Consider the following 10,027-nt stretch of genomic DNA (forward strand, 5'->3'; position numbering starts at 1 on the left):
AATAAAGTACAGTATAGGTATATGATGGATATCACTCTATAATTAAAGTGCGCATCATGCCGGGCATGGTGGTGCGTGCCTACAATCCCAGTAGCTTGGGAGGCTGAGGCAGGAGAATCCCAGTTCAAAGACAGCCTCAGCAACTTAGTGGGGTCCTAAGCAATTTGGCCAGACCCTATCTCAAAATAAAATATGAGGGATGGGGATGCAGCTCAGTGTTTAAGTGCCCCTGGGCTCAATCCATGGTACTGGGCAAAAAAAAAAAAAAAAAAAAAAAAGAATAATCTACCAATACATATAATTTGTACCAAAGAGTGTATAATAAATGATTCATTTATATAAAATTCTAAAGTAGGCATTATCAAGGCTTTTCTCACCTAAAATAAAAAACAAAAACCAAATCAGACTTACAGAAAAATATTTGTTCTTATATAATAAAAATACAAACAAGGCAAGAACAAATAACAAACAAAAGAAAATTAAAACACCTAACATCAAGAAAGGAAATCTAATTTAACCAGGAAGTGAAATACAAATTAAAACAACAATGAGTAAAACTAAACCTTACACAAATGGGATAATAAATAAATAAACACAATCTGTGAAACCACTTTTTTAGTGGTTTAGTTTATGCACATATAATACAGTGTTGTCTTCTAGGTTTTATACTTACTGTCTAATAATTTACTTTAATTGAAAAGATCGTGGTAGTGGTAGCGCTACCACAAAGAAAACCACAGAGAAAAACCAAATACACACAGACATGGAAAGATGTCCAAGATAAAATGAAAAACAAAGTGCAGGTTATAAAACTGAATATTATAAAACTCTTGGCTCAAACACATATACACACCACCTCATGAAAACAAATTTGAGGGCTGGGGATGTGGCTCAAGTGGTAGCGCGCTTGCCTGGCACGCGTGCGGCCCGGGTTCGATCCTCAGCACCACATACAAACAAAGATGTTGTGTCCGCCGAAAAACTAAAAAAATAAATATTAAAAAAATTCTCTCTCTCTCTCTCTCAAAAAAAAAAAATATTTTGTTTTGAAAGGTTTACAGTGATTTTTCTACTATAGTCCTGATTTAATTCCATATAGTTGGAGTATTTCATAACAATTACTACTTTTTGATCCAAAATAACAAGTATTTTTATTTTACAAATTAAAATTAATATGAATGATATAGAACTACATGAAAACTGATATAGAGTATAAATCCATTTTTGTAAAAGAAACAAACATGTCAGGTTTACTTTAAAAAGATTTCTAAATATCATTTTGAACTTTATAGTGTCTTTATTCTCTTTAGAGTAATAAGAATTACACCTTGTTTTACTCTTGAGCTTCTATAGTTTGAATTTTAAAATACAGTGGTTTTCGATTAAAAGGAGAATTCCCACTACCCATGATTTATTTACTGATATATATTATAATATAGATAGACAATACACAAATAAAAACTGCACAAGTAATTCCTACAAGAAAATTCTTTTTCAAGGGAGTTTTAAATCCTTTGGTCTGTTCCTACACTGCCATTCACAGGCAAGACTACATTCCCTGTATTATCTTGCAGCACAACTACAAAGTTCTTGCAATTTGTTTTAGATTTTCAGGCAGAGACTATCAATTAGGAAACCAAAATAGTTTGTTATAAATGGAAAAAAACTAGCAGATGATCTATTTTTTCACTTATGTGATGCTTTGTAATTGTCTTTTAGTTTCTTAAAATACATGCTTGATCTTTTCTTCTTTTTTTTTAAATATTTTTTTAGTTGTAGATGGACATAATACCCCTATTTATTTATTTTTATGTGGTGCTGAGGATGGAATCCAGTGCCTCACACACACCAGACGAATGCGCTACCACTGCCACTACCATGATCTTTTCAACTAGAGTAAATTACTAGACAGTAAGCACAAGACCTAGAAGACAACATTGTATTATGTGTGCATAGGACACCTAGCTTAGAACTTATTTATTCAATTATTATTTACTACTGTTTTTTAATACCTTTATTTTTTGTTTTATATATTTTATTTTTTATGTGGTGCTGAGGATTGAAATTAGTGCCTCACACGTGCAAGGCAAGCGCTCTACCACTGATCTACAACCCCAGCCCAATTTACTACTGTTTTATTAGGTGTTGTGCACCAAAGAAATAAAATAAGCAATAGTGGCTTCCAGCAGTTTACAAGAGGAAATAAGACACCTAAAAACTTACAATGAAAGACAAATAAGTAACTATCATACTCATTGTCCTCACAAATTATTGTAAGGCTATTCTTTTTTTTTTTTTTAGAGAGAGAAAGAGAGAATTTTAATATTTATTTTTTAGTTATCGGCAGACACAACATCTTTTGTTTGTATGTGGTGCTGAGGATCGAACCCGGCATGCATGGCAGGTGAGCACGCTACCGCTTGAGCCACATCCCCAGCCCCTGTAAGGCTATTCTTAATGCAAAAGATTTACAAAAATTGTCGTATAATATCTATAAGCTAGGTGTTATTACATACTGATTTTTTAAAAAACATTTATTTTTTTAGATGTAGATGGACACAACACAATACCTTTATTTGTATGTGGTGCTGAGGATTGAACCCGAGTCCCGCCCGTGCTAGGCGAGGGCTCTACCGATGAGCCACAATCCCAGCCCCATTACATACTGATTTTAAGAGAAGACATTGAAGAAGAATTAGGCAATTGCTTAGGGTAACAGATTATAAGTACCAATCCAGGATTCAATCACAGATCTGTCTTATTCAAAAATCCCTGTTATAATCTCTGGAAAATTTCACTCGTGGAGAAGAGACATATTACAGATATTGGTAAGATAGAAAGTATTCATGATTTAGGCTTATTATGTGTCCTGTATTCTTTTCAACTGCTAAATAACTATGTTTAGGAAACAAAGTGCCCAATATGGACAGGAAAAAGGATCTCAATCCCAATATGGACAGGAAAAAGGATCTCAATCTAATGGGATAAAGACATGTAAATGAAAAATTACAGTGTGATTATCTGCTTATAGAATAAATGGCCCAAACTTTCAGAAAAGCAAACCAACCTTATTAAAAAAACTTAAAACTCTCCTAGTACCTATTTAAAATTCACAAGTATTCATATGTTTTGGAGCCATACAGTGAAAGAATAAACAATCTACAGTAGTGATCCTAGAGAGTGAGATATATATATAAAAGGTTAGAATTCACCAGGCATGGTAGTATATGCTATAATCCCTATGACTCAGGAAGCTGAGGCAGGAGGATTGCAAGTTCAAAGCCAGCCTCAGCAATTCAGTAAGACCTTGTCTCAAAATAAAAAGAGGGGCTAGGGTTGTGGCTCAGCAGTAGAGCACTCACCTAGCACGTGGCAAGGCCCTGGGTTTGATCCTCATCACCACATTAAAAAATAAACAAACAAAATAAAGGTATTGTGTACAACTAAAAAATAAATAAATAAATAATTTATTTATTTTTTAAAAAGGGCTGGGAATGTGGCTCAATGGTTAAGTACCTCGGGGTTCAATCCCTGGTACCAAAAAAAAAAAAAGAAAAAGAAAAAAAAAAAAGTTGGAATTTTAAAATAATGACCATGTATGTAAGTTCTATAATAAAATTACTTAAAAAAAAAAAAAACCTCAAGAAATGCTGTAACAGCTGGGCATGGTGGCCCATACCTGTAATCCCAGTGGCTCAGTAAGTAGAGGCAGGAGGATCATGAATTCAAATTCAGCCTCAGTAACTTGGTGAGGCCCTAAGCAACTTTAGACTCTGTCTCTAAATTTAAAAAGATATATAAAAAGGGCTGGGGATATGGCTCAGTGGTTAAACAACCCTGGGTTTAATCTCTGGCACCAAAATAAATAAATTTTTTAAAATGATAAAAATACTCTATTTGTGCTTTCTGTCCAAAAGGGAATATAACTTAAAAAATATAGCTAGTGTGACTAAGCTACTGAATTTAAATTTAAACATTTACATGTAGCCAGTGGCTGCTATATAGGATAGCTGTCTTAGCCTTGTCTCTCTTCTACTTCTTTCCTCATCAAAATAATTACAAATATAAGGGTACTAACAAATGAGAAGCTTCTCAAACACACTTTTCACTTAAATTATTAAACTTCTGAAAGATGCTAGAGAAGAAATTTAAAGTCCTAAGATTTCATTGAAGTCTTCAGGGTCAAATTAATTTTAAGGATGGCTCACAGGAACTTAAAACTGATTAATTGTGTTGTTTTGTTCAGTTTTGTTTTGATAAATTCATTTTGGTCTGTGAGGAATTTGAAAGACAAAAAATTCAATGTCCTTTTCATTATATCAATCTTACCTTTAGCTCTACTTGTATGAACTCTTGCACGTACCCAAACAACTTCATCAGCTCTTTGTACTGTCAAGTCTCTAACCAAAACCAAAATTCGATCTGCAACAAATGGTAAAGCAATTTTTAGATTCAGAATTTAGAGATCTTAGTTATTTGTCTGACAGGTAATCTAAAAATTTTGTATCATATTAAACAATTCTCTATCTTTGGTAACATTTTCTTTTTTATCACCTTCAATATGAAATTTGCTTCAAGTTTTATGATTGTGTTTTCTAAATAATCTCCAAAATCCATCCAATTTTCTACCATTGTTACTGCCACCATCCTAAATCAAGTTATTATTTCTTGCTTAAACTACAGCAGCAGCCTCTATACTGGTCCCCTTCTAATTCATTCTACATTGCAGTCAAAGAGATAATTTCAAAATGCAAATCTGCTGAATACTTTATGACTTCAAAGGTCAAATACAGCCTGTCCTCATCTGCCTATGCCTAAGTGAATATGGCAGTTTGCCTGCCCACCATACATAGTACGTTAGTCAGCTAGCCATCAGGGAGGATTCTCCACCAGGCCTACAACAATGACTGATACAGGGAAGGATATGTCATTCAAACTAATCATAGTATTTCTCTGGAACTTAAATACACATGCTGGGAATAAAGCTCTTGTAACCCTCTTCTCTAAGCTGAGATGGTGTAGGCCCAGGGCTGTAGTCAGTAGCTTTCTCACTAGCATGAGTTTGCAGGAGGAGAGAATGAAGCCAATATTTTACAAGAAGGACAGCCAAGAGATGGAGAGAGAAGATGCTTGAACCCCGAAATACAATCATGCTTGATGGTCATTTCACACTGTTTCCTACAGTTATGTGAACCTCTTGGCTACTAGTAAGCCCCAACTATTATGCCTCCCTGATATTAAACAAAAAACAAAAAACTACAGTCATCTAGAGTCCCCCTAATAGAAAAATGGTGACAAAATAACTATTACATAGAGGTAGCAATATAAACCAACATTCAGAAATCGTTGTTTTAAATATATAATCAATTGATTAGGGGAAAAAACCTGAGATATTAAGTAAGAACACAGTAATAGATGACACTACAATAGCAAAGACAATACCTTATAGGACATTATAATAAAATCCAATCACAAATGTATTTTACTTATGTTTTATCTAGATATAATTTGTCTCTTAAAGCAAAGATGCAGCTGTAAATATAACATGATTTACATTGTTCTCATGACTAAAAGCAAAGAGAATGGAAGAGGAATTTCAAAGCTATTGGGTATCATAAGAGGATTTCTGCAAAACACTGTCTTTATGAATATGCCAACTTCCAAGTCTGCTGTGTAAACTCAGACAAAAAAACATGTAAAAGAAAATCAAGAGACAAAGCAGCATAAGATTTGAAAAGGCAGATGTGAAAATGCCAAGACTGAAAAAGCACATGACTAATTAGCCAACAAAACTCAAAACTAAACAAAACAGAAAGCATACATTTTAAAAAGTGGACTTATACATGATAATTTTAATAGTATTTTGGAAAAGAAAAAAGGGTAATAGCCCTATTTCTTATGGCATCCCATTAATTAGCGTGAGGGTTTTCAACTTTTAATATACCGCAACATACTCGAGACACAAGTTATACTCCACCAGTAAAACTGGCTAACTGTGGCAGTGATCCACAGTATTAGGGTTTCAGTTCAAAAATTACCGTCTATTCTATGTTTTAACAGACACTGGCAGTAGAGAAGAAGTTTGGAGAAACTGAAGCAGATGGGAAATTATTTTGAGCTAAGTATTACGATTTTTATACAAGTGTTAAAGCTCAAACTACAACACTGTCAAAGGATCTAGGTATGGAAAGAATCATGAGCTCTAGGGTCAGATGGTCTTAGTTTCAATCTTGGGTCTGGTAGATAATGGCTGCATGAGATAAGTTCCTTATCTTTCAACTTTAGTTCCTTAGAGTCTTTAAGGATTAAGAAAATAAATTCTTGGAAAGAATCAAGCAGAATAGGAATTTAATAAATAGTAGACAAAAACAGAGAAGTTAGGAAGAAAGTAATAGAGGTAGCTTCATGAAAACATACAAAGACTGCAGGTGATAAAAGCAGTTATTAACCACTCTTCTCCTATCCCCTAGTCCAGAGTTAAATCTTATTGGATTACTGAGGAATTTGATAAAATCAAATAAAATCATTTAAAATACACCATTCAGGGCTGGGTTGTGGCTCAAGAGGTAGCATGCTTGCTTGCACCTGAGGCATTGGGTTTGATCCTCAGCACCTCATAAAAATAAAAGATATTGTATCCACCTAAAACTAAAAAATAAATATTTAAAAAAATAAAATACACCATTCACAATTTCTAGAATTCCAACATGTTGGATAAAAGCTAATTGTAATACTCATTGGACATATTTTCTTTCTTATCTAGATTTGAAACACTAAACTAACAATGTTTACATACAGTAATGACATCTATTTGGTTTATGAATGCCATTAAAGCTTTTCAAAATTATTTCTTCAGTGTTATGCTGACCCTACTTAAAACTTCACATAGCTACTAACCTGGTTTTTCCTGTGATTGTATCATTGAAGATATTCCATATCTTTCTTTAGCATAATCCTACAAAAAAAGTTTTGCATCATGACTTTTCATTTAAACACATAAACACAAATAACCAGATTAAAAAATGAACTTGTCTTAACTTTCACAATCATTTCATTAACTCAGATACAGCAGTTTTTAGATATAGAAATCTGTTATTTATTTATATATGTATCTACAGAAAAAAGAAAAAGCATCTAGCTGGTTAGTTTATTTCCGAGACCACCAATCCCGGATGGAAATAACATACATAATAGCCTTCAGATAAAATTTACACACATGTACAACACATCTTAACTACCTTCTTCAAAAAGATCAAACTACTTCAAAGTAGAATATAAACTTCCTCTGTGAAGGGAGTAAGATGAAGTACCAGTTTTATTAACTTCCTATTACAGGAAGAGATGTTCAAAGACAACCAATGCTTTGGTAAGCTTTCCAAGTAACAGATGTCTACAGTTTTTAGAAATCTGAGATGTAAGACATAAGCTAACTACAACTTTCCTTTTAATAAAATATCATTAAAAAATTCACCAGCTTCCTGGTTTCAGATTCAGGACAACAGGTTACAAGGTTAGACAGTGACAATTTATCAAATTTCTTGTAGTTGTAGAGTTAGGAACAGAAAATAGCAGACCAAGGATCCAGGTGATTAACAAACTAAACATTAAATAGGTAAGTGTCCTCTTAATCTTACTTTACCTCTAAAATGATCTCAAAGATCCTTCTAGCTGTAACTCTTCCAAAATATTTACCTTACATCTAGATCCATGCTATTTGCAATGGGGCACTACTTGTTTATATAATAAATCAGATCAAGAATACACAAAAATAATTTTCTTAGATTTTTGCAAGGTAACTTAAGATCTGTAAGAAACAATTCGTTTTTGTAACTCAACAGCTATCTGTTGGAATCCTCTTAGATTTGGAGAATCCTGAATTCTCTGTCTATACCAAAACAGATATGTTAAGATATTGAACAACTGCTTTTTTCTAATATTAAAAAATACACATCAAGGACAAATATCACTAGGACCACAGTGGAAGGATGCTGTCACACAATGAAGCCTAAAGGCAGCATAAAATACATGAGAGTGAAGATAAAGGTGTCATCCCTTCTAATTAGTTCTATTCATATTTCAACAACCGTTCTTCAATTTATTATTCTGATATGCCTTATTATGTTCCTTACCAAAACCTCAAAATTCCTCAACAGAGAAACTAAGAGACAGGCATTGCTTAAAGCTCAATATTACTACAGCACACAGAACTGGAGGTTTGGGATGGTTTAAAACTTTGATACTGAAAAGCCTGAATGACTGCCGGGTGTTTATCTCAAATGCATCTTCCACAAACTTCATTACCTACCTCATTGGGTCACTGACAGAAAATAAAATAACGTGAGTTCTTTAATGCTGTCACATGGAAAAATGGTCATTTAACATAATAGCAAATGGTTTTACTTAGTACTGTTATTATTTGGCAAAACATTAGGAATACGAGGGCTGAGAACGTATCGATTACTAGAGGTCATCAAATATTCCCGAGGCGGGGGTGGAGTGAGGCGTGCATGACGTGTAGGACGTGCCTAACCCAGACAAGCTCAATGTGACACCGCCGCTCCTCCTTCCATGGTAGAGGGTGCTTCACGTCCACCCTACCCCAGGAGCGCCCTCCTTGTAGGCCAGGGCTCCCAGGCGATCCTGTGAGAAATGCGGTCTGGCCACGATGCTCAGGCCCTGGCGGCCCCATGGAGGTTCCAGAGGCCTGGACGCTAGGCCCTCAGCATCCAGACAAAGTGCTAATGTAAGGAGCCCGACAGCAGGGCCCCGCTTACCCTACTCCCTCCCTCAGCGCGGTCCGGCCCAGATTCTGCCCTCCCAAACCCAGAGAAGGAGGAAACCCACTTCCGCCGCGTCCATGATCTCCCGCGGCTTCTCCTGACTCTTGCGACTGGCGCTGGCGCTGGGCATCGAGACACTGAACCGGGGAGTGGACACCACTCTTCCTCGCAGGCGTCTGTAAGGGGAAGCCAAGGGGCTTCTCCCTCCCGCACAGTCTCCACCCTCCCGGCCCTCCTGCCTTGGTACACGCGCTCGGACTCCGCGTGGAAGTTCGGCTTCGGAAAGATCGCGAGACTTCCAGCTCTCTCGAGATTCCCAAGCGCCGAAAGGCCAGCAGCAGAGCGCCGTCGCGTACTCTTCCCCCCTCGCTCCGCCTCTACGGGGTTGTCCCCGGGTTGGAAGGAATCCCCGGGAATTTGGTACAGTCTCGCGGGATTGGCTCTGAGGGGCGGGGTCCTAGGGTACTTGATGTCCTTATTCTCCTTAAGCTCGTCTCAACTGTGGCTTTTCCTCTGTTTTCTTCACAACCCTTTCATTCCTCTGGACTTTAATCGCAAACTAGTCACCAAAACACGCACGAAAGTTCAGCCCTCAGCTTTTTCCTCTTCTGTACATCTCCGCCTTCACTATCCCCAGCGAGGTTGGCTGCCTGGGGAAGAGGAGGCCTTTTGGCAAAATGGTTGTACTCCGTATTGGGACACAGGGGTTCTGTGTTATAGGCAATTAAGTTGCTAAGGCAGGTGAAAAGTAAGTGAAAAGTGAAGGGGGCACACAATGACAAGAAAACCCACACAGTTGCACTGATTGCCTTGACCAGCTGCATTGTTGAATACAGTATGTAATGTTGATTTCCGATGGATGGTTTTTTTTTTTTTTTTTTTTTTAGTACCAGAGATTGAACTCAGGGGCACTTAACCAGTGAGCCACATCCCCAGCCCCTTTTGGTATTTTATTTAGAGACAGGATCTGAGTTGTTTAGGACCTCGCCTAAATTGCTGAGGCTGGCTTGAACTCTCCATCCTCCTGCCTCAGCCTCTTGAGCTGCTGGGATTATGGGCATGCACCACTGTCCCAGTACCTGGCTTAATGGATGGCTTTTTCTAAACAAAAACACAACTTGTTAATAAGTCTTTATTGAAAGTAATTTGAAGAGTTGGTTAAATACTATTTCCCCTGTAGATATTTTTTACATTCCATTAAGTTTCAGCTGTCTGTAGTTTTACCCTAGCACAAAATGACAGTTAAT

General features: G+C 36.5%; 1 protein-coding gene across 1 annotated transcript in view; it reads right to left on the reverse strand.

Annotated features, from left to right (window-relative positions):
- Dars1 (aspartyl-tRNA synthetase 1) overlaps positions 1-9,086 on the reverse strand; it is a 57,062-nt gene extending 47,976 nt beyond the window's left edge. Inside the window, 3 exon segments of the mRNA XM_048812221.1 lie at positions 4,330-4,422; positions 6,898-6,955; positions 8,845-9,086. Of these exon segments, the coding sequence (XP_048668178.1) occupies positions 4,330-4,422; positions 6,898-6,955; positions 8,845-8,910 (217 nt within the window). The 5' untranslated portion in view covers positions 8,911-9,086.
- Between the last annotated feature and the right edge of the window lie 941 nt (positions 9,087-10,027).

Source organism: Marmota marmota, unplaced genomic scaffold (genome assembly GCF_001458135.2).
Source record: "Marmota marmota marmota unplaced genomic scaffold, marMar, whole genome shotgun sequence".
In the NCBI taxonomy this organism is placed as follows: domain Eukaryota; kingdom Metazoa; phylum Chordata; class Mammalia; order Rodentia; family Sciuridae; genus Marmota; species Marmota marmota.